The sequence below is a fragment of the Leptidea sinapis genome, chromosome 34 (assembly GCF_905404315.1).
Source record: "Leptidea sinapis chromosome 34, ilLepSina1.1, whole genome shotgun sequence".
NCBI lineage: Eukaryota > Metazoa > Arthropoda > Insecta > Lepidoptera > Pieridae > Leptidea > Leptidea sinapis.
The window spans coordinates 5,164,264-5,191,163 of record NC_066298.1 but is presented as its reverse complement, the minus strand read 5'-3'; the positions used below and the strand labels follow the sequence as shown (position 1 = coordinate 5,191,163).

The 26,900-nt window shown below is 39.1% G+C and overlaps 1 protein-coding gene across 2 annotated transcripts in view; it reads right to left on the bottom strand.

The window, feature by feature from the left end:
• Positions 1 to 4,359: 4,359 nt before the first annotated feature.
• Positions 4,360 to 26,900, bottom strand: part of LOC126974910 (protein tiptop) — a 316,441-nt gene continuing 293,900 nt past the window's right edge. The window contains exons 4-5 of one of the 2 annotated variants that reach the window (XM_050822640.1): positions 15,135 to 15,309; positions 4,360 to 8,700 (exon numbers count right to left, since the gene is read on the bottom strand). In XM_050822640.1, coding sequence (XP_050678597.1) covers positions 5,673 to 8,700; positions 15,135 to 15,309 — 3,203 coding nt within the window. In that variant the 3' untranslated portion in view covers positions 4,360 to 5,672. Of the gene's footprint in view, positions 8,701 to 10,196; positions 10,447 to 15,134; positions 15,310 to 26,900 lie in introns of those variants that run through there. The other variant, XM_050822641.1, reaches the window with a different exon arrangement.

Below are 26,900 nucleotides of genomic sequence, written 5' to 3'. Positions count from 1 at the left end.
TATTGGAGTGACACTATGTCATGGTGATCAAAAACCCCTGCATTCCAGCCAACCAACCCAGTAACTCTTGACGAATTAAAGGATCGTATTCGCACAGAAATCCAAAACATCTCAACAGAAACATGTAAAGCTGTCATCGACAATTTCCGCTCTAGATTGCAGCAATGCCAGAATAATGAAGGATTGCATATGGATGATGTGATTTTTAAGAAATAAATTCCCCTTTTGTTTACTATCCAAAACAATAAACAATTTTGATCTACTGTAATTAGTTTTTTTTAATCATCATTCCAATTATAAACGGACTTTTGGTCCACCCTGTATAAAGATTGAGTTTATTAATTTATTAATACGGCTTTACACAGGTTTGATCGGTGTGGGTGCCGACTAGTTTCGGACCATTCGGATGTCCTTCATCAGGGTGAGTGTAGTGGGTTCGCGATAACGTCCCACCACTTACTGCGGACTTGGGCTAGTAGTGCGCGGCTAGACAGGGCAGGGGCCGCGGGGTCCGGTGGTGATGACGAGCACGGTAACACTGACAGTATGTCATTATTAGTGTCCACGGGTGCACAAAATGTACTCATAATGTCCACTACGTGATCATCGGCACTATGGGTCTTATTGCGAGACGCGTTTTGTAACACAGGTTTCCAGGTTGACCTGGAAACCTGTGTTTCACTGTTTCGGACCATTTGAAAGTCCTTCAACAAGGTGAGTGTGGTCTTTTGAACTTGAAAAACTTTGTGTCTTTTCTGTCATTGATGACAGAGCCCAACCCTTGTCTGTATTAAAATGAGGTCGACAGTCAATTTCTATGGCTTCAAGCAGCTTGCAAGACACAAAGTTTTTCAAGTTCAAAAGACCACACTCACCTTGTTGAAGGACTTTCAAATGGTCCGAAACTAGTCGGTATAAATAAGTTAATAATGACTCACGAAAGTTTTAATAATTTAAGATTGGGTTTATGTGAAAAGCGAATGGTTGCGAAACTGATGTGTCAGTGGGCAGGTCACATAGTTCGAGGGACAGATGGCCGTTGGGGTAGTAAAATCCTCAAATGGACTATATAACGGAAGACGTAGTGCTGGTAGGTCCAAGATGGACCGACGACCTAGACAAGATCGCCGGAATAGGTTGGATGAGGGCAATGCAGGATCAATCGTCGAGGCGATCTTTTGGGGAGGCCTTTATCCAGCAGTGGACGTCTTCCGGCTGAAATGAAAAAATATATATATGAAAGGCGCTTGTTAAAAGCAATCTAATGATATTCATAAAACCGAATGACAGAGTGCCAAGAACGTATAAGAATGAAGAAGTCACGACCTTCTCAGCAAGTACACCTGAGCTAGACATACATTTTGCACTCTTTGATAATACCAAAGGGAAACACCTTGTGCTGCTAAGAAATACTATCCCAGACGACGCCGTGGTTGAAACTTATGCTGATTCCTTTCCTGGCCCATAGCATGGAGTGTTTTAAGCTTAGAAAATAACAGACGAGACGAGCAGGACCATCAGCTGATGGTAATTACCATCTGATGATAATCCCTGCCCAGTACAATGCAGTGCCGCTCAGGATTCTTGAAAAACCCAAAAATTCTGAGCGGCACTACAATTATTGCACTCGTCACCTTGAGACATAATACGTTCAGTCTAATTGCCCAGTAATTTCACTAGCTACGGCGCGCTTCAGACCGATACACAGTAATGTTTACACATTACTGTTTCCTGTGCAAAAAATGAAAATCTAAAGGATATTTTTATTTAATAATCATAATGTCACACATAATCAATAATGGGTACTCTCAAAGCTAATTTAGATATTATGTATCATGTTCATGAAAAACACATGACCATTCTTTACTAATACTTGGCAACGCTAAATACTTACCGTTTAAATATTATAGGTATTAAAAGTAAACCAATTTAATAATATTTTTGCATTAGTTAGCGATTAGAAGAGTGGTTACAGTTAATCAATCAAATACTTATTGAAAAATATATTATGATTGATTGTCTTAAGCCTATTTTGATTGATTGTCTTGATCGAGGCCTCATTTAGTGGTAGTATATTTGGGCACCGGTCCCCTCACTAGCGCACGAGGTACGACATACAAGTCAGCTCACAGAGCAGTTAAAGATACGGTCTACGTCTCACACGAATCTAAACGTTTAAAGTCAAAGTCAAATAAGTCAAGGTCTAAAGTCAAATAAACTATTCAAATAGGCTTGACCAAATTTACTACAAATATTTAATTTAAATTATTTCCCATAATATTATGTTGAAAAAGTTGAGCTCATGAGAAGAACATACGAAAAGAAGACTCAACGGCCACTCTTCTCAATCAAATAGAGTATTTTACAATGGCTGTAATATACATAGCAAAAAAGGTATTGTCATGGTCGCTTAAATGCCTCTGCTTGTAGCGGCGACGTAGGCCAGGTCGTTCCCTTCCCTAAAATATGGTCGAGGGAGGCGATGGCTGGTCCATGCGTCGTGCTCGCGAACGGGTGCTACTCGTGGTGGCTGGATGATCTTGTTACCGGGAGGTCTGCTTGATGTGTTTTTTATTATTATAATTTCCTTTATAATAATAATAATATTCCTTTATTTCAGGCTACATGGCCCATAAAATAAATACCTTATAGTCTAACATACATATGATAAATTTAAAGTTATAGTTATTATATATTTTATTTTATGAAATGCTCACATAATGCCTCTATTTATTTACGGTATGTGTGGATTGATGCATCTACTATACTCAATAACTCTTGTGTTTATAAGTATTAATTTAATTTTTTTCTTTTTTCGACTTACTCGTGTAAGCCTTTCAGTGTTTGACATTTGAGTATTTTTGTTGCGTCACTTTGCATATATTGTAATTGAAATGATTTGTAAAACAATTAAAATGTAAATCTTTACTTAAAAGAGTTGCAATTCTTGATACTTCTTCTCATTAGCTCAACCCTTTACGAAGTAGCGGTAAATTCAATAAGAAACAATATTTTTTTTTGACATGTCAAGTGTCATTTCCGTGACCTACATGAATAAAGTGTTTTTGAATTTGAATTTGAAATTAGTTTGTACGGTGCTAGATCCAATATATGAGTCGTGTTTACATAATATAAATTTATTTCATGAAAGAAAAATGAAAAGTAATTAAGAATTAAATATATGAATATAAATTATCGTAGGTATATCGGATACTCCTCACATCAACCTTTAGAGCTTGAATTCATTGTTTGTGCATAATAATTAAATCTTTTATTGATTATAAATTATATAAGGACTGAATTGAGAAACTAAGCCATTCTTGAATTCACTGGTCACACACAAAAATAATCATTAAAATCGGTCCAGCCACTTCAGAAGAGTTCAGTGACATACACAAGCACAGTGATATATATATATGTATATAAAGATATAGTTAGGTACCAAGATACTTACAAAGTATGTGGCTGATATATTATAAAAAAAAATGGCTCTGTCGTAAATCCTATTACTCCACTGCTGAATATCTAAATGATCGGCCAGCCTGGGAGTAGATTGTGATTATTTTATAGCGATAGAAATGACTGTACAATATAGTATATTTTTATTGAAAAGAGCGCAATAAAAGAATGCTGGGAGAGTTTCTTGCGCCGCTTCTTCTCTCTCAGAGTGCCATTTGTCTCCGAAGCGGTAGTAGTATATAGTACTTATTATAAATGACATTAAAAAGAATTCTAAAGGAATCAATTTTTAGAAAATAAATGCCTTTTTATGCCTTGATACCTATTCAATACAAAAGTCAATAGCCAAAGTGCGAGCTGTATATTATATCCTCACCATTCTACTAAGTTGTAATTGTCAGCTCGATTAAGGCTAGTTTTGTTCATAGAACTCCTCCGGTACTGCACTCGTGCATGGGCGTCGGTGATCCCCTACCTTACAGGCACCCGACCCGTTTGCAAGTTCAAGAGATTCATTGGTAAATAAAATCTTGAAGATATTTTTTATGACAGGCAGGGACGTGACGAGCAGAGTGTTCAGCTTAACGTAACTGATGCGCCCTGCCATTACAATGCAGTGGCACTTAGGATTCCTGAATACCCAAAACTTCTGAGCAGCAATACAACTGCGCTCGTCACCTTGAGACATAAGATGTCAAGTCTCATTTGCTCAGTAACTGCACTAGCTACGCGCCCTTCAGACCGAAACACAGTAGTGGTTACACATTACTACTTCACGGCAGAAATAGGTGTCGTTGTGGTACCCATTTTTGGCCAGCATCCTGTGCAAAGGAGCCTCCCACTGAATAACCAAATAAGATTCATAATAGCTTATTTAGGAAATAAATGAAAAACCCTTAATGTATTTAACATATATATTTCTTTGAGCTTTTAATTGCATTTTGAAATACAACATAAAATATAAAATAAGATACTAATTTGGTAAAATGAATATTTCAACACAGGAATGAGCATAGAACCTCATCAGAGCTAGCGTATACATTATTTTGTCTTGATTTATATATAAATAATGGATGCAGACGCGATCGCCATGGCCATTGGTCCTTCGACGTTTGATAAACCGACAACTCGAAGAACCCATGCATGTGGCGCTTACGACAACACATCGCGTTGCATAAATTGATATCGCTCTATAACTTACACGTTTATGATATTATTAAATATAAAAGAGTTTTCACTCCAAATACCGTATATACATAGTCGTATAACTGTTGCCAAAATTGGAAGATAATCTCACAATACGTATACGAATGTAATTGTCCTCAAAGAAAACATATTTAGTAACATATCACTTTATAATAATTTTAAATATAATTTCGGACAACCGTATAATGCGCTGTTACCATGGTATACAAGATTTCACTTATGGTTTTCCTAATAATACTTATATTCTAAAATAATAAATAGCAATCCCGCGAGGAGACAATACTTAGATCGAATTTACACTAAGGAGATTTTAATATTGCATGTTGTGACGATTAGTGTCGTGGTTTATTTACAAAATCAATCGAACCGTGAGATTGAATCTCCGAGATTACATTAATCGACGGATTTCAAAAAGAATTATACGAAAACAAACTTCAAAATATACAAAGAACAAAGGTAAGAAAAAACATTAGCCCTAACTCTGATTTACACATTAATTAAGTAACACAAATTGATATTGCAACGAATGTAAATACTGACAGACATGTCACGGCTGACGACGAATACGACACCCACGGGCGCAGGGGCAAGCGGGGTTCGTTCAATTTAGATTAATTATTAGCAAAAAATATACATTTACAAGAGATCGAATCTAAACTTCAAGACTTAATTTGAGTAATATTTACATGTATCGAAATGGAATTACAACAAACCGTGGAAGATATAACCTTCCGACCGCGACAACCTCTTCACCTAAAGGCAATATTTTAAAAATATTTTCTTATAGCTTAATAATGAACGTAAGACGTTTGGCGTATACTTATGTCGCTACAATAATTACACTAACCGTACTACGCGGCGATCTCTAATGATTACCTAAATAATTAAATTGGCAAAATTTTGAAATACTTAGCGTCGCGTCGCGACCTATGGCCCTAGTAAGGTTAATAGTAGAAAGATATGGTATGGTCAGATCGCACTGCCCGGCAGTCACCATCGACTACACTCTACACGTACTTGCTAGATAACTGTTTGGCGAGCTCAGTGTACTTTAGAAACTTCGAATGCGGACTCTCGTCGAACGATTGCGAGGGACTACGCGGATCCTGCGGAGACGCCGCATTTGACCCTCCACTCTTGTGAGTACCGGGCGACGACGCGGCCGCAGGAGCCTTCATGGGCACCGGCTCGGGTAAGGCCCCGTCTTTGACAAAGTGCATTTTGGAAAGGTGGTGCCTGTAGGCTCCTTTGGAAATAAATGGTGTATCACATAAAGCGCATTTCATTATAGAATCAGTTACGACAGCGTCGTTGCACGCCCAGCTGAAGGTCAGGATGCTGGGCGGACCAGCGGGGGACGGCGCTGGGGCTGGAGCTCTATTAGAACTATTTTCAGTTTTGTCGCAGAGCTTCTGTAACGCTGCCAGAGGATGACTACCGCTTCGTCTAGATGAACCGGCTTCACCAGACGACGTTCCGCCAGCTAAATTATCAAACATCGACGATAAGGCTCCTAAGCTCGAAGGAGGTTTTCTATCTGAACCCGGAGTTGGAGCGGAACGGTCACTAGATGGACTACGAGGACTGGGAACTGGACTGGGTCCCTCACTTTCTCTTTTAGGTACAGGCGGCTTAATATCTTCATCGATCGAACTATTAGGTCTCGCAGGTTCCTCATCATCACCTAATTCTGTTTTAACCCGAATGTGCTGATTGCTTAAATCAACACCATTCTCACGCTCATCTTCATCAGTTACCTCTTTCTTTATCCGAATTTCAGAGGCCTGAGTAGGCCTGTCTTCAGAGGCGGGTGTTTGCGAACCACGAGTATCAGGAGTAGTTCGGGGAGTCATGTGATATGAATCTAACTTTCTGTCTGGTGTGAGGGACTCTACTCTACTACCTCCACGCTCGGACATGGAACTAGATTCGCTGCCGCTTCGTTCACGCCTACCGTAGCCTTGCTGGTGGTGATAATTTCTAAGCATGTTCATTGTCTGTGGGTCTACAAGGGGCTTCGTGTAATCTACACTTTCATCGATACCTAATCTTTTAAGAATGCTTGAACCAATAGGTGCATGTGATGCTCCACCAGGCATCCCGGGAACTGAATGTCGTGACCGTGTATCAAAGCTTTTCTCTATTAGTTGCTCAATGGCATTAAGTACTGAAGGTGATGAGCTTTTATCGTGGCTAGCATTGGGATCTTTGGAATTTGGGGAAGAATCATTGACAGATGAAGGCGATCTGTGATGATTGGAACCCGGTGACGGGATTTCATCATTGATACTTTTTCGTCCGTCACGACTGTTTGGTGTTACATGGCCGGGTACATCAGGCGGTAAAATATTATTCGACAGCAGAGCGCTCTTTAGAAAGTTCCTTTGGTTATTTGACATGGGAGCGCCTATGCACTGTCGTATGTGTTCTACAAATAATGCAGTCTCAATTTTATCACCGCATTTTTCACAAGTTATACGGCTTCCAGTACCAAAATCACGTATTTGTTTCCCCATGGACACACCGTTCCCTTCACCATTTTTAAACTCATGTTGAGCTCTTTCCAGTTCTAGCAGTTTCCTAACTGGTAAAGATTTTTTACGTTTTTCACGTGTTTGACGTCGTCGACCGCCACTTTCAGTTATTGAGCGCATTATATGTTCTTTATAATGTGAATTTTTCACCATATGATTGCTCAACTCTTTCAGAGAGCTGAACGCTTGATCGCAAACTTTGCAGGTTAAAACAGCGCTTACGTGACTACTTGTACCTGTTGCCGGTGGGGCTGTGGAGTTGGTCCCGGTTGTACTTGAATTTGAACCTTTAGACTCGTCAGAGGACTTCCAAGAAATAATTTGCTCTTGTGAAATAATATTTGTATAATGTTGAGTTCTTTGCATATGACTTGTCATTTCAGCCAAAGATCGGAAGCTTTCAGCACACCACATGCATTTTAGTATCTGCCTAGTTTGCTCTGCCCCCTTACCTAACCATACATCTTGACCGCGAACTAACTTTCTCGGTATTGGCATGTTTTCTTTAATCAACATATTCAGATCATTATGATTAGGTTTAGATGAACTGCTAGATGAGGAAGAATTGTGCGAAGGTGTGGAAGGTGAACTAGATGGTGGCTGCAGCGATGGAGGAATGGGCGCACCGGTGGCGGCAGGCACTGGTACATTAACTCCACAATGCTTGGCCTCTTTCATGTGCACAGTAAGATCCGCCAGGGAGTTGAAGCTTTTCTTACACCAGACACACTTTAAAACATCCTTAGTCTGATCCGCACCCTTGTTTAGCCAGTGAGACTGCCAAGCCGAGTGCCTTGCCGCAGCGTTAGGAGTAAGGCCAGCACCCAACGCAGCGCTCTGAACAGATCTAAATAGCTCTTCTCCCCCTAACCTACTTAGCTCACTCATTTTTTCTAATGCCTTGGTAGCGTCGCTGGGCGTCGGCGCACCATGCTTAAGTTTTCCATTCCAGTCACCCGGAACGCCGCCTTTAGGCGACAAGCTCGCTGCCGCCACGGCAGCCGCGAAGTATGGGAGATGCGGCGCGACCGGCGTCGACCAAGGCGATGTGATCGGCTTAAATTCAGCGGATCTAGAATTTTTCCTACTGGGGACTGGCGATGGAGAGTCTACTGGACTCCGTTTCCTGGTGCCCACGGATAGGTCTAAGGGACCGTTTTCATTTTTACTAAGGTTGACCGCGTCATCCGGATCAGCGTCATCGTCGTCTTGGGGGGACTCACTTCGTTTTGTACTGAAGTCTAACACGGCTTCGGCGCGCTCGGCGTCCGCGAGTTCTTCGTGGCACGACATGAGGAGGCGCTGCTGGGCCGCCGCCGCCGCCGCCCCCAGGTAGGCGGCCACGGCGGCCGAGTGCGGCGGCAGCAGCGCTGCAGGCAGGCCGGCGGGGAGTGCAGCGGGCAGCGGCAGACCGGGGGCGCTGCGGCCGGAGTACACGGAGTCGCTGGAGGGGCAGCGCGGGGCTCCCGACGACTCGCGCGACAGACATCTCGGACTGTCCCTGTTGACAAAAACATACTGTTATTGTACACCATTAACGGCCGTACCCAATATTCAGTCTATCTCTTACTTGAGATAAAAATCGTAACTATCGTTTACTTTTCTATCCCATTTAACTTATCGACGGTAACTCACCTTATCCGTACACGCTGTCTGTCAATGGGACGACGTATAGCTTACCAGCGATATAAAGTTTGTATGGAAATTGCAGTTCACGCGTCCCGATATATAGCGATACGAATGACTTATCGGGTATATTGGGACAGCTTCAGATTATTGACAGTAGAAGGAAGTAATTTATCTCTATCTCTATGTAGTATATTGGGAACGGCAATAGAAACAAATACCAACATCGTTATGTTACACGTTTTGGAAAGTTTTGTGTGAATACCTATAGTACAGAGCGTGTAGGTACCTAGCTGTCCACATCTTGACTTGTGCTTAAAAAGTTAATAAAAAAAATAGCCAAAACATATCATAGATTGTGTGCTATGTACACTGTACAGTATCAGGCAGGTGTTTTCCCTATTATTCCTCACGAGCATACGTCATGTTCATACCTATCTTTAAAAAAGACCATTGGAATGGAGAGGTGAAGTGAATAAAATCTTAAAGTGAAATGCTGAATCCAATCCGTTATCTTTTAAACGCCTCCTTAGTTTCGCAATAAAATAATGCAGATAGATCTAAAAATAATATTTATAACTACTTAATTTTAATTTAAATAAAGCTTGAAAAAAAATGTTTAGTTGTGTTTATGACCGCAGGTAGCCGGTAGTTGGCAGAATTATAATTATTATACCTTTCTTTGAATCAAAAACAATGAAAAGCAAACACTTCAATTATTAAACAAAAATATTACTACAATGTAAATAAAAATCGAGGACAAAAAAATAATATGTAAAATTAGAAAATAGGTAGGACCTACCTACGCGTGAAATGTTATGTTCATGTGATAGACACTATTCGCATGTTTATTTCGAGACATAACATAAGTTTAACGAATTTTTGATATTGGGGTGTTAAATTAAAGTTATTAATAGAATTTACTATTAAAATACCGTTATAATGTGTAATAGCAAAGGCAATAATAATAACTTAATAACAATGTCCATATTGTAACTCAGCTTGTTCTATCAAACTACTTACATACTTTTAAACGAGAATTAGTTACAGATGCCTATTGACTATTGTATATCCCTAATATTGTATTCATTTCAGTGTATCCTAACATTATATTTTAATCATTTTATGTAAACAAATTCAATAAAATAATATAGGTAATCATCACGTATCAAATCAAACTTTGGTGTTTTAATTTATCTATTTATAAAAATCCTACACAATCATAGACGACTCTTTAAGTCTAGTAAAATAAAAACAAAATATTATCTTAACAAACAACAAAAGTTTAAGTATAGTTTTTGCCAAATCAATACAATATCATTGTGTTAAATCAAATAATTTTATGTCAAATGTGAAACACTAAAAATTTACCTCAAATGGTCAGGTTCAACAATCATCTCCGACGAATAATTAATTTTGTTAATTTCAAAGCGCCGAATGGTGACTGGCTCTCGGATCCATTAATGAACACAAAACATTGACTCAACACTGAATTAGAAGACAACAAATCAACTTTTCAACAAATACTTGAAAATGTAAACACTCGAAAGACACGACGTAGTCGACGGTCGGAGGAGAAGTGCGCTGCCTGCGGCGGCGACAACGGTCCCGCGTGGAATGAGATGCCTCGTGATTTACGACCCGCCCGCGACACCCCGCCCCCGGCACCGCAGCCCGCGCGAGATAGAGACAACTGCCGGCCGCGAGCTCGAGCCCGAGCGATGGACAGAGACAGTTATCGGTTACAAAATCGGGGGTGGTTCACTGCGTAATGCAAGCGTGCGTGCTATGCGCGAGGTGAGCGTGCAATGTCGAGACTCGGGCGACAGGCGATCGCCGATCCGAGCAACGAACGTGGAAACTCGAGACCTGACTCCGTTGCAATTGTCACCAATCAAACGTCCGTCACACGTCAGTCATGACTTGTGAGCATTCGTCATCGACATACATTTTAACTAATTATTTATTAATAATTGCCAGCCTGTATTGTCGCCACAACACAATAATATGTTATTTGAATGTGGCACAAGTCCCGCGAGGATTGTCGGCTTACGTGGGCTTAGAGTTAGACGTGAGGCGCTGACGAGGAAATCGCGTAACAAAACGTTGAGACGAGACCTTTCAGCGACACCGGAGAGCGGACGGACAGGGGACAGGGGACGGATTTACGTGTATCATGAACAGATTTCCTGCTCTGACAAAGGAAAAGGTCTTGTTTATTTTTCAACGAGCTATCAAATCTACTCACATGCGTTCAAATTCCTTTGTTCTGCAATCCGATTTCATCAACGAATTTAATTAGCAGCTATCTTTTACTGTATACTTTACTAAACACTGTTTTAAGAATTTAAGATAATTATTCCTGATAATATCATTGTGACAATGTATAAAATCTACGATAGGCCGAGTCGTCACTCGTCACAGCTGTTTATTGCTTCCTGTAAACATTGATTGCGTGCAGGACGGGACGGGACGGGATGTAACAGGGACGCGGGTCAATCAATCACTTATATTATGTGACAGGTATTATTCGTTTCACTGTAGAGCCCACAACTCACTCCTACATCCTACACGCACTCTACCCCAAGTAATGCACTCTGCGATATTTTTCTAACGACAATTTTCCTAATATTTTAAGTTTTTAACGTAATTTATAAATTAATTTAAAATACCTCTACAAACATAATATCTTTAATCGATCAATCAACGAGCCTTTTATCCTGAACTCTCAGGTTAAGGCTTTAATTATATTAGGTTATATCTAATGTTATAGTTTCGTTATAATAACTTTTGTTTTGTATTAATTTACATTTACGTTTTTGACTTACTCGTGTAAGGCATTGACTATTTGACGATTGAGTATTTTTGTTGCATCACTTTACATAGTATTATGTTGTAATTGAAATGATTTGTAAGATGATGAAAATGTAAATATTGATTTAAAAGAGTGGCAATAAGTTTCTTGCTCATTAGCTCAACCCTTTACGAAGTAGCGGAAAATTCAATAAGATTTTTTTTGACATTCATTTCCTTGACCTACATGAAGAAAATTATTTTGATTTGGATTTGTTCTATTAAACGAACTCTCCGGGCCGCTTTCAATAATCTCGAAGATAAATCAAATTCTAAGAACATTATAATAATATGGTCTTAGCTGTCAGTTATAATTTTTAATGTTAAATACAAATCTTAGACAGTCAGATGACCAATACTTAAAACAAATCAAAAGAATCACAACACCTAACTCCTCGTTGCTGTTAATGACGATAATATTGAATGTGTAGAAGAGTACCTAAAGCTGTCTGAATTAATCTACATTCTACAGAATAAATTTATACCATAGAAGAGATATAAACACAATAAGATGGAAGTGTCGTATATTCAACTCTCGTATTCTCGTAGTGATCACGTATTGGTGTCAGTCATGATTTTAAATTAACTAAGGAAACTATAACTAGACTGGAAACATACTGACACATCATAAAAAAGCGTGTTATTTTTACATTTAAAAAACGATGTGGAATCGCACCAGGTAACTAGAAACCACAAATCTACTAAGGAAAATGGAAATTGGCTGGCCACAAAATATGGCATACACCAATTATATGGCCAGCCAGTGTTGTATTTTCTAGTGTAATGTACTATTTGTAATGTAATGTATTAATTAATGCTATTGCATTATTTTTATTTGATTAGTTTAAGATTGATTGATTGATTGCATGTTGTTTGCATGTATTATTCGTGGTTGTTTGTAAATTTGTTTGTTTGTTGCATTGGGTCTCCTGTTATGACAGTTGCTATCTATAGTAAATAAATAAAAATATGATTTGTAGTAAGCATTTATGCTCGTAGCTAGATAATAATATTACTATTGAAGACTTGTACGATTTTAAGATAAAGTGTTGGATTGGATATATTTTGATAGGCCTCATTACCGGCCGGACCTACCGTTTTAAAAACTCGTAACTTACACAGAATTTTTTTTATAACAATTTACCTACATCAGGTATATATTGATTTGTTAATTTGCTAGCCAGCAATAGTGAATATAACAAAAAATGATGGAAAACATAAAGATTGATCCGTTCGACGGATTTTGTAACAGAGGATGTTATGATTGATGGAGTCTTCGTCTGATCAGGGTTCAGTGTTGAGCGAGGGGGACGAGGGGGAGGGGGGGTGGCAGCTAATTGACAGTGATGGAACACGGACGCGGGGTCGCGACGGGAGCGGCTACGGACCGGGCACGGAGCGGCACCTGCCCGGCGTGTACTGCCACGCGGTCGCGACACGGTGGCGACACCGACATTCTATTTTTTTTATGGAAAAGGAGGACAAACGAGGTTACGGGTCACCTGGTGTTCAGTGATCAACGCCGCCCACATTCTCTTGCAACACCAGAGGAATCACAGGAACGTTGCCGGCCTTTAAGGTAGGTGTACGCGCCCTTTTTTTGAAGGTACCCAAGCCTTGTAGTACGTGAAAGAAAACCGCACTGTGGAGGACCGCCACACATCCAGATGGTGACGATGATATCCTAATTTGTGGCGTGTCGTGCGAAGGTGGAATTCGGCGGCAACAATCAAGTGAAATAGCTGAAGTAGTAGCTAGTAGAAGACACACAATGAAGCGACGCGCACGTCTCTACGCAACGCCAAGTGATCCAGCCGTTCACGGAGCACTGGGTCCACGACAATTTGAGTAGCTCTGCGTTGCACGCGGTCAAATGGATCGAGCTGATAGCCTGATACTGGGGTGCGATTCTATTGAATAATTCTATTGATTCAAATACAAATTTCAATAATGTTCATTACATTTTTATAATTAACGCATGCTCGCAATGAGTAAAGGGCCGCCAGTAGAACATACTACTTGTTGGCAAGTTGCAACACTTCGTGATGGTCAAGTGTTTGTAAGGTTTACTAATTTATTATTATTAATAAGATTTTGTTTTACAAACACAACTTAATAATTATTAAGAAATTAACTCATAGTTAATGATTGATTAGTTGCGTTATAAAGAACCTTCACCATATGTACCGAATGAAACTTCACAGTTAACTATTTGTATGGATAAGGCGGTCCTTGGTTTATATATTGCATAGTATTTTTAATTCAATTCATAATTAAGTAATTTATTTATATATATTCATATTTTAAATAGTTCTAACACAAATTGATATTTAAATATTTAAAAAATGATCCATTAACTAAATGTTTATGGACACGTTAGCTAATAATTTAATATTTTTATTTGTTTTACTATTCCAGTTCTATAATTTATATTAGATACTTATATATCTACTCAAGCAGTGGTCTAATATTTTAAATAAGGCCATAAATTGAATGTAAATAATGTCTTTTAATAATATAATATTCAACAAATATTTTATAAAAGCTTTGTAAATATCTTTATAAATATTTTGATGTTTATCTAAGATTGCTATGGATCTTCAAAGTGATACATTAAGAATAGGAAGTTCCGTGTGCTATTGAGTATGATATTGATGAAGTGTCATCACCGAAGTGGTCGGTCATTAGTAGTGTTGGCTAGCAGGTAGCTATCGGCAGTACTGCATCGCAAGCTGTCACCTCATGCTGTAGCTATGACAGTCGCATCCATTCATTTATGTAACGGCTATAAATCACAGCGGCCGGCGATCGGGGAAGAGAATCGTGAACCTTATTATCAACGTGTGGAGATTGATGGCGGCGTGGGAGTTATGAGTGGTGCCGGTGACAGCGGTTGACAAGTGATCATCGGAAACAATGGCGTCATTAAATATGAGGTCGCGAGTGACGGGAGGACCACCGCGGCAGGCGGACCACAGCGGCTGCGAGGAGGAAACACAGACTGACCTAACAGTCACACAACAGCGTAATTATCAAATATTTTTTTTCATGAAAATAAGTGACAAGACGAGCAGGGCGTTCAGCTGATGGTAATTGATACGCTCAGCCAATGCAGTGCCGCTCAGGACTCTTGAAAAACCCAAACATTCTGAGCGGCACTATAATTGCGCTTGTCACCTTGAGACACTTATGTTGAGTGTCATTTGCTCAGTAATTTCACTAGCTACGGCGCCTTCAGACCGAAACACAGAAATGTTTACACATTACTGCTTCACGGCAGAAATAGGCGCTGTTGTGGTACCCATAATCTAGCCGGCTTCCTGTGCCAAGAAGCCTTCCACTGGTAAAAATGGCTGTTTCGTATTGGCTGAGTGTAAATAACAAGTGATGGTGCGGCAGGTGGTCATTGGTGAGTGTAGACTGGCATGTTACGGTTCTTGGTGCAGTGTGACGTACCTTTCAGCGTGAGGGTCCTGGATGAAGGTGGCCGGTATGCGGTGCTCCAGGTCGCGGTCGTCAGGGGAGCCCGAGGCGCGGGTCGTGGGGGACTCCGGGCTGGCGGGGGACAAGGACCCCGCCGACCCTCGTTCTCTGATCTCCTTCACCCCGCCTTCAGGACTGGTCGATTCTTCTGGCGACAAAAAGAAATATTGTTTAGACTTTATGGGTGTCAAAAACAGACAAAAGTTAATTTTTAATTATTACAAACTATAAAATAATAATGTTGACGACCCCTATAGTCCAGTGGTTAAGTGACCCTGCCTACTGAGCTAGAGTCGAATCCCGGTAGATGCAATCATTTATATGATGAATATGAATGTTTGTTTCCGAGTAATAGATGTTAATATACGTGTTTATGTATGTTTAAGTAAGTATATTGTATTAAATATATCATTGTCTTGTACCCATAGTACAGGCTATGCCTAGTTTCGGGCGAGATAATTTGTGAAAGAGTGTGTCAGTATTATTTTATTATTATTATTAATGTAATACAATCTAAATGGTAACTGAAACAACATAAATAAACCAAAAGATAATCATATTATCTACTCAATATATAGTAGTTTGATACCGGCTGATATCACCGCGATAATTGTTGGAAAATTAGCCCGAAATGGGGCCAGCGCGGACATGGCCGCGTCACTACGCTCACATTATGACTAATGCTTGATTGATCATTATATCAGCCCGAGCTAGTGATCGAATCAATTATTTATAATGTAAGTATGTACATATCGTTTGACAGCTCGATAAGTGTTCGCCGATTGTATCGAATGGCTGAACGCTGTGATGTCGTCGCGGGCCGCGTCTCATGAATGCCCAACTAGCCAAGACCGCGATCAATTTGATGGAGGGTTCATCGAGACAGACCGGTTGGAGGCCCGAAGACGCGACGGTCACTAAGTCGGAACCTACCAATGTTAGGCTCCTTTTCACAGCATGCCGGCTAAATTGTGGGTACCACAACTGCGCCTATTTCTGCCGTGAAGCAGTAATATGTAAGCACTACTGTGTTTCGATCTGAAAGGCACCGTAGCTAGTGAATATACTGGGCAAATGAGGCTTAACATCTATGTCTCAAAGTGACGAGTGCAATTGTACTGCCGTTCAGAGTTTTTCAAGAATCCTGAGCGGCACTGTATTGTAATGGCAGGGCGTATCATTTACCGTCAGCTGATTTGTCTCTTTACTTATTGACTAAAAAAAAACCTGATTCATAAAACTGCCAACGGAACTGGAATCATTTTGTTATTCAACGTTGAGGCATTTATAGCATCTCTTTATATATACCTATATCTATAGGCCATATTACAAGACCTAAACCTAAACCTTGAAACCAAATGTCTACGAGATTATGAAATATTCTTTAAGAAGAGCTAAGATTGGCCTTGGTTTGTTATAAGAACTGAAGCAAACTTAATGAATAGTTTCACAAAATAATAAACCTTATAAGTTACCAAAAGGTTAATTATTCCTGGATTTTGCTACGATAAATTGTAATTTATATAAGTCGTAATATAAATTATTATACAAAGATAGATAGGTAAATATTTTGAAAAAAAAAACGCTTAGAAAAGGTTAATAATACAATAATAGAAATAGAAAATTTCTGTTCTGCATATATTGAAAGGTTCATTAGAAAGAGATGTTTGTGATGGTTGGCACTGGTCACCTAGACGGAGATACGTGATCCGTTGATCAGATTTTATTATCCTCTACCCTCAGTTACGATGAGAAAGATATTTTAAGCTACCAGCGATTATAGTCCAATGGAAAATAAAAGGTATCCGTAATATGTTAAAAAACAAAATTTGAAATTTTATCTGTATTTGTACCGAGCGTGCAAACGTGAATGGTCGGGGACCCAGTGCTCTGTGAAAGGCTGGATCACTTTGCGTTGCGTAGAGACGTCGCTTCATTGTGTCTTTTACCGCATTTATCATGAGGAGTATTCCGAAGAGCTGTTTCACCTGATTCGTGCCGCCGAATCCCACCTTTGCACGACACACCACAAATTTCGATATCATCCCCACCATCTGGGCGGTCCTCCACAGTGCGCTTTTGCAAGGACCTTTCTTCCACGTCCTACAAAGATATGGGTACCTTCAAATAAGCGCGTACACCTTCCTTAAAGGCCCACCCCCCCTACTGTGATTGCTCTGGTGTTGCAAGAGAATGTGGGCGGCGGTAATCACTTAACACTAGGTGACCCGACCGCTCGTTTATCCTCCTTTTTGCATAAAAAAAAACGTGAGTTGAAGATCAGCCTTCAAAATATACTTAGTTAATACAAAATAAGGATCAATTTACGATCCGATTTTGAAGTGATCAAATAAAACCCGTTCGAAAATCTTTGTAATCGGAGAGCATTCAAAAATGTTGCGACGACACGGTGGCCCGGCGTCGCCGCGGTTCGCTTACTTCATTATTTCAGCTCAGCGGCGCGTACACTGCGTTCTGCATGTTAATTGATTAAAACGCATCGCGTCAATCTGCCGGTGGACGGACACAGCCTGGAGCCGCGGGAATAGCACGGGAATAGCAGTTTCGAGTGACACCGAGCTACGGGGGCAGGGCGTTATCTTGACCTCCGTTGGTGAATTATTGCGCCAAGCCAGCGGGCAAGTATCATCCGAATGATCGCCAGTCGCACCGCCACAAGCCAGCGGCAAAAGCGCTATTCTAACAGACTTAATCTGACAAATGTCTATGGCCAAATGGAATTGAAAGCAAAATTGGTCGCAGCAATAGGGCCGCAGAAGACTCTCTCAACAAAACCGATAGAATATTGTATTATTATCTGTGTAAGTTATCGATTAGCGATACGGATGTCAACGTTAACGAAACGCATCGGGTCGCAATAAAAGTTATATATCTTGATTGTATCGAGCCGTCATAAATAGGTCTCGATAATGTTGGACGTGCCCGTACGATATTGGACTTTGTTTCCACCGTTTTAGCTTTCATAATTTATTGGCGCGTTGTTAATTCAATGTTGGAAGAACACTGCGGCCTGAGCTTCGATCGGGGCTTGAGTTATCAGTGGATGGTATAATCGTTCATACAGATAGTCTGTCATGATTATCTACCTGATGATCAATCACATGTCCTGTGGAGCGGCCTCGGCCCCCGGCCCCCGGTCGACACTCGGCCACAACTCGGTAGTGCTAATCCAAAGTCATATCTGACGCTCGATATAACGCCACATAATATCACAATGTGGACTTTCAACGTATCAATCAACGAGCCGGACAGCGATTACCACTGTCATATTAAATCCGCCCGCGACAATGTTCAATTTTAATTAAAATAACTTTACCAAATTAATAACACTGATAATTAAACACAACTAAGCAACACCGAACTGTGACGCAAATGGCGATCTATTAAAGAGTATATGTATTAATAATTCTTCCGAACAATATGCAAACAATCTTATACTATTTATAATAAGAGCGCTTTCGTACTACGTACGATCAGAGTCCGATCCGTAGTCGTAGAACGATTTCTACGGTTAACGGAAAGAAATCCGGTGACGGAAGCCGAATCTAATGCGTAAACTACTCCGGACCGTGTTTTCACGGATACGGATCGGACTCTGATTGGACGGAGTGCGAAAGCACTCTTATAGTGAACAAGATAATATAAGTCCGTGACGTCACGTAATTACCGCCGTCGTCGAGAGCCGGCCGGCGGCCACTACACGCCAGACACAGGGAGCAAGCTATTGTCAGCGCGTTCGATTCTTGGTCCACAAGTCACAGACACTGTTGTCTCAATTGAATCATCATTTTGATTTGTGTTTTTATTTCGCGTCATGTCTTTAACAGGATTTCCAATCTGGATAAAAAAATACTCGCGAAAGGAAGTTCGTTCCAACAATGTGATAAATGCGATGAAAATTTCTTCATCCGAACTGTGAATGAAGGCCACACATGTAGATGGTGTAGTTTCAAGTAAGCCACTGGCAGGAGCGTGCATATTACAAAATAGGCAATTAGGCAGTACCTTCCTCGGTATAAACCCAAATAAATATAGCACTAGTATTAAAGTTAATTTAGTTTAATTTGGTTCCCTTATTTTATAACCAAACTTCTATTGAACACCACTCATAAATTTTTTCCGAACACTAGATACCAGATACCTACGCTAAGCAATCTTTTCATATTCCAAAGCTCAACTACGACTAGTTAGATCCAAAGTGCCTACCTTGCTAGAAAAGCATTATACGTCCCTGGACACTATGGTATCACTCAGAACAAGTCTTGTGGTATATATTTGTTTTTTTTTTAACTTTGTTTCATTTAGAATAACCCAGTTGTAGAAAAAATATTGTAGGCGACACGTTGTATTACTAGGTCATAAGTCTCTCGTGACTCCTTTCATTACCACTCGCGTTTTTTGACCCTCTTTATACAACTGTTGCATAAAATACAACATTGTTATTATGCAACCACGTCATTATTAATTGACTTCACGTAGATCATATCAAACAGGCCGTTCGTTGTGTTATATTTAGAAACACCCAATCCAATTTGATTCTATCAATTAAAACGAAAAGTAAATTCTAAAACACCTCCGCCGAAGCAGGATTAATTACGGAACGTTTTAAAGTAATTAATTTCACACAGCAATAAATAGCTCGCAGGTAGTGCTGGATAGAGTTTCAGCTCTCGGTCTTATAAGAACCGGTGACCCGCGACCGGTTACCGGTACCGGTGACGACCGTTCAGCGTTGTTTCTCGTCTGTTCGTCTATATTATATTTAGTGCTCTTATCTCAGCTTGACTAACTACTCATTACGGTTTCTTGTATAGCTCACAGATTATGTAACTAGAAGTAAAACGATAGGCTTAAGTTGAGTGAGAGCGCTGAGATTGAGATTGATTAGATTGACAATATCGTAAAATTGGAATTAGTTTGACGCTGACTAAGAGCGCTTTCGCACTACATCCGATCCGTACCCGTACCAAAAAAGGTCCGGTGTAGTCATAGAAATATTTTTATCGGTTGACGGAAAGTTCGTAAACTACTATAGAAATAGTTCAACAACTACTTCAGACCAGATCGGAAAGCGCTCTTAGTCAGCGTCAAACTAATTCCAATTTTACGATATTGTCAATCTCATTCTATATACATATAAGGACATATCATTCGAAATCTGATAGCGGAACGCAAAAGTTTGCATAAAGAAAATGTAAGCACACTTTTCTCCATAGGCGTGTAGCAACTGTCATTCAGAATTCTTGAAAAGCCCAAAAATCTGAGCGGCTGTAATTACATTTGCGCTCGTCACATTGAGACATACGATGTTAAGTCTCATTTGCCCAGTAATTTCACTAGCTACGGCACCCTTCAGACGAAAACACAATAATGCTTACACATTACTACTTCACGGCCGAAACAGGCGCCGTTGTGGTATACATAATCTAGCCGGCATCCTGTACAAAGGAACCTCCCACTGGTAAAACGCGTCCAACTAGATTCTAACAATATCACCAATTAGTGAATCTTAAATCACCACTTATCGTGGACTCAGATTTCAACATAGCCAAGTATGAAACCAAACACTCGTTATCAATTGGAATAATATTTACCGGCACGTATCGCACATCGTAGACTCAAGTAATTAAGATTATATTATTATCATATATCTTAGTAGATTTAGCGTGGCTAACAATTACTAATATTTAATATAGTTTAATTCCTTCGTTTGTTTAACGTCTCGTATGCGTATTGTTTCAAAAGTTTGTTTTATTATCTTTTTTTTTATGAAAATACGAGACGAGCATCAGCTGATATTAATAGGGTTATCGATAAGACCTGTCCATTACAATGCAGTGCCGCTCAGGATTCTCGAAAAACCCAAAAATTCTGAGCGGCACTACAATTGCACTCGTCACATTGAGACAAAAGATGTTAAGTCTCATTTGTCCAGTAACGTTACGAGCTACGGCTCGCTTCAGACCGAACGCAATAAAGCTTACACATTACTGCTTCACGGTAGAAATAGGCGCCGTTGTGGTACCCATAATGTAGCAAAAAATTAGTTGCAATATTTGACAATTTTTAGATGATAAATATAGTTTTTTTTACTAGGTATAGCTTTCTACACATGCTTGTAAGTCTAGATATCTAAATAACTGACAGATGTTAATACATTAGGACACAAACCTATTGTAAACCTAACCTTAACAATTACAATTGAATCGTTGCATAGTTCAGATGCTTTCATAATTACTCATATTAACTACAACCGTAAGCGATAGTCACCTATAAGGACGTGATCACTGTCTCCTACGCTCTCTTGGAGAACCTCTTTCGTTGTATCACATGAAAACCTTCCACGAGGAAGAAGAACGTAGTAACTGCCTATCATGCCATCGTCCGAAATGATGGTAAGCTTTCCAGAACTAGTTTCTGACATACGAAGATATAACAACGGTATTTGGTTTATTTTTTATAATATGCTACATTTAACATTCGTAGAAATCAATTCTGTACTGTGATCCGAGTTCTCCCCACACGTAAAGTAACAGGTAGGTATTAGTAGCTGTTACCGCTTGGCGACTAAAGGTCCGCTCTCGGATGGCAACTACCAGGGTGGTAGCATATTGAACAGCACACTGTACAGCGATGGGCCATCCCAAAAACAGAACCACCACGGACGATCGAGGTGGGCGCCATCACCGAAGTAACGGCTCAAATTATGACCGGCTTAAAAGACCATAATCGTCATCGCTTCCTGGGTTATATTTTATACCTACATTTTATACATTTCACCAAAAAGTAGGCATTTCTTTCCCGTCTTTATTCCTCTTGCGTGTAACGGTGTAACCTTCAAATGTATAACGAGCTTCTTAATCAAAAAGTTTTCTGTACAAACTTTTTCTATGAAGTGGATATTTAACAACGTAATTACGGTTACATTATATAAATTTAGAATGAATTTTTCTATTTATTGAAATAATGTAATTAATTAAATAGGTTATTAAAAGACGCGGATTAAATAATTTTGAATACAAAAAAAAATATTGTCATTGAATTGGCTGAACGCATACTTGTCATGCAGGACACGACAGTTGCCACGAGGACACGCCTCTAAAAAAAGGAATTTATGCAGCCAAATTAAATTTTTGCAATTTTATTATTGAAATTTGAATAAATTTGTTCTAATGGTGATTATCATGAATATATTTATTTGTATAGTTGTTTTTTAAAGTGATAACCCTCACTTCTGGGATTAATTACAACACACACACACAACTTTAATTTGTAAACACAATTTATGATAGATGCCTGATTTTCGAGTCGGGACTCGAATCCGCGACCTTTCGCGTGCGTGCGCCCTTCCACTGAGCCAACCGTTCGCGTGACGTATCGTTGATAAATCTTGTATGTCTTGTTCAACTCTCAGGTTGTTTAGATTTGAAAGAGCGACATCTCAAGTAAAATATCCTAATATGCAAATATTGGGGTTGAGCAGGTTATCAACTGTAAAGTAGACCCTGTAGATGGAGCAACAATCTAAGACTTGAACAAGACATATTATACATGATTTATCAACGATATGTCACTCGAACGGTTGGCTCAGTGGAAAAGCGCTGGCACGGAACGCGAGAGGTCGCGGGTTCGAGTCCCACACCGTTCAGAAATTATGTTTTAAAAATTTAATTAGCGTATTTATTACCTGTTAAAAATTGTCGTTCGATGCACGTACGGGCACTTGTATGTACTAAATACATTGAAAGCCAAAGACAAATAAACTTTATTCAAACAAGCTAAAAATAAGTGCCTTTGAATCGACATTATAAAAATTTAATCTAAGTTACTGAACCTATAATATTATGTTCTGAAAATGTAGAGTTCGTGAGAAGAACACACAAATAAGTCAACGGCCACTCTTTGAAATCAATTAGAGTATTTTACAATACCTGTAACATTACAAATTAATCATTGCAAATAATGATCCTGTTTGGACCTGTCATCTTCCTGTCGCACATATTTGAGGGAAGGAGACGATCCGGCAGACGACACCGCTCCAAGAAATTCATACTACGAAACACGCTTTGAGGAATGAAGACCATTTGAGTCCCGTCAAACATTGTTATTGTAAACTGACGCTGCCAAACATAAACCATCTGTCTGTATGTGTGGCGGTCCTCCACAGTGCATTTTTCAATGAGCTTTCTGCCACGTACTACAAAGCTGTGGAATGAGCTTCCTTGCGCGGTGTTTCCGGGACGATACGACATGGGTACCTTCAAATAAAGTGTGTACACCTTCCTTAAAGGCTGGAAACTCTCCTGTGATTCCTCTGGTGTTGCAAGAGAATGTGGGTTCAGTGATCACTCAACACAAAGTGACCCATACGCTCGTTAGGCATAAAACGCATTTATTTTCTAAAAATTGATTCCTTTAGAATTCTTTTTGATGTCATTTCTAATAACTACTAGATACTACTACCGCTTCGGAAACAAATGACGCTCTGAGAGAGAAGAAGCGGCGCAAGAAACTCTCCCAGCATTCTTTTTTTGCGCTCTTTTCAATAAAAATATACAATATTGTACAGTCATTTCAATCGCTATAAAATAATCACAATCTAGTCCCAGGCTGTCCGATCATTTAGATATTCAGCAGTGGAGTAATAGGATTTGCGACAGAGCCATTTTTTATAAAACATTTAAATTTATTTATTGATAATGCCTGAACAGTGGCTGGGACGTTATTATAGAAGTGTATTTACCCTTAAAGCTATTATGTATCTTATGAAGCCTACTAGAATTAGTTACAAGCAATCCTTTATTTCTAGTGTTATAATAATGAAATGGTTATCTTCCTTTTTAAAAACTAGGATGCCGTAGTCGCTCGTCGTACCGCTTCGCTGCGGCGTATATTTGAGCGAAGCTAGGTGGACTAAGTTTGTATACAAAATCAAAACTAAATTAAACAGAGAAGGTTTGATCAATCACCTCAATTTTTAATAAATATAAATAGCGCGTGCTAATTTAGAAGAATTTGTCAATCATGTTTGTTTTTAGTTATAATAACTGAATCAAGTTGAAATTCAAAATTCTGTCTCGACAATAACCTAGAAAATATCAAAAGCTTTCTATGAGTTCAATTTTTTTTTAAATCTTCGCTTCACTCTATCTAAAACAAAAAAAAATGTCTTAAAATGATACATAAAATATAATACAGGTACCTCACAATGACAAAATGTATAATTATAACAATATGAGTCGCATTATCGACGCGGACGTAGATATGAATAATCGCAGCTCGGTAACTATTCGAGTATCGCATTAATATCGATAATATCAATCAACGTCCAGTGAGAAGTTAAATTAATACCTTTATGAATCGAGTGTCGCCAGTCGCCGCATCCATCAGGGGCTGACGTGCCAACCGTGCCTGTATCACCGCTCAAGGTCAACTCACAGATAATGTTAATATTGCTTTACACAAATTCAAATTCAACTATTTTTATTCAGGATCAAAAACACTTAATGAACGTAAGAAACTACCATCCTTTCAAAATAGACGGCCTCAGACCTGAGAACTTTTACCAGTGGGAGGCTCCTTTGCATAGGAAGCCGGCTGGATTATGGGTACCACAACCGGCGCCTATTTGTTTCGGCCTAGTTGTTTGTGTTTCGGTCTGAAGGGCGCCGTAGCTAGCTATTCACTGTTTACAAATACAATTTAACATGACATAGTTTTGTTATATTTATGAAGAAAATTGTATTGTTTGTAATAAATTAAAAATGCTTCTTATTCTGAATTAAGACTACGGCGATCTTGTGCGAGAGAGGTAACCTAGCTCGGTCCCTAGCCTTAACGTATTTGAAATAGAGTCATCAGCTCACTTTTAAGGGTTCGTTTACACTTTACGTTATCATGGCGGCCTCGGTCAGCTACAGTCCGTCTATCACGTGTTAAGCTTGAAAAATCTCCGACAAAATAGCTCTCTAAGCGAAGGATCCATATTTGTCTGTGAGCGGACGACCGGACATCACTTTCATTAACCGTCGACAGAACTCCATTTATACTAATGTCGAGTCGAGCTCCGAGGGGCCTGGTAATCCCGCGCCGGCCACCGCACTCCCGGCAGCGCTCCTGAGGGAGCCCGAAGCACACTGATTTACTTTTTATATCTTTGATTTATTCAATATTTCTTAGTCACTTATCACCTTACATTATCGCAATAAAAAATGACAGCTATATAATTATATATTTTTTTGTAAGAGTAGAGAAGAGTTAAGTGTTTGTGCGTTGTTCCCGGGTTATTCAAACATATTTGACTTAGTTCTGCATCATACCTGGTTCAAAAGATGCGCCAATTAACTGACAAAAATACGGAGTGTTTAGTTTTCAAAGAAGCATGTCCTATGGTATATTATTGTGGTGCAATGCATCCCTTTATGCAGCAGAAGATGCCCTTTTCGTGCTATTTGTAAAGTTAATATCTTAGAAAATAATTAAGAGGAATATTCAAGTAAATTAACATATTAAGCGCTGCTTCTCAATATGTTTTTTATAAGTTTATTCGAAAGAATCGAGAGAGTACCTATGTCTTATACTTTTACAAAATAATCCAGAAATAAACGTGTTGGACAGATGAAATCACTCCATCGCTGAATTCATAAAATATATATTGTTAGTAAACAATTATTTTATTTTAACATTATAACTATAATATACAAAGTTTCTCTTAACTGTGTTATTAAAGCCATTTAGTTATTTTTAAAACTTATGTTTATTCAAACAAATGAATCTTATAAATAGTAATAAAAATATAAATCCTTTAAAAAGCGTTTTATTTTAATGTTTTAATAATATAAGGATCTTTGAAAATCTGAAATAATCTTTGAGATGAATCAGATAGTTGACATTAAAATAACAGACGATTCTGAGTTTCACCAAGTAGAGTGCAGCAGACCTCGACTCCATCCTTCAAATCTGAATAAAGTCGACAATAAACCGACTGAAGCGCGATAAAAAGAGTTGATCAATAATAATTATTGATGTGAGTCGTAAATATCAACTGGAATTTGTCCAGTTGATAAATATCGATGCTGATAACTCTAATAGAATTACGATAAACATAAGCGTGTTGTTTAGTGATAATTTCAGTCCTAGTCATCGCAACGTTCTTGCCTGTGTTGCCAACGGAATGTCTCACCGTTGCTCTCTCTCTAAGACAGTGCTTCTCAAGCATTTCTTCGCCATAGACCACATAGATATTTTTATTGTAAGCAGGGACCACGGAATCAATCAGAAAATAAACTTTCTAAATCTAGTGGAACGTTGAAGCCCAATAAATACTTTGATAATAATCTGCTGTATACCACCAAAAGGAGCTTTGCCGACTATGCTTTATGTCGCCCTTTATGGGGGGTGAGCCTATTGGTGTATTATAGCCCAAATTCTAGACGTTTGTGCCTCTACTGATAATTTCTTTAGAGGAAATCCCTATATCAATTTGCACAACCCAGGGATATAGAAACCTGGAACCGCAGCACAGTTCAACTTGTTACCGTTACGTCAAATAATAAAAATGTAGAGATATTGGTTAATTATGTACGTAATAATATTCTTAACTGTGTCATTCGATTTTTAAAACTCGGTCAAGTTGAATAAATCGATCTAATAAAATATTATGATTATAAGGCGAAACTATCAACCACAGATGATTTTAACCTATCAAGTTGTTTACGA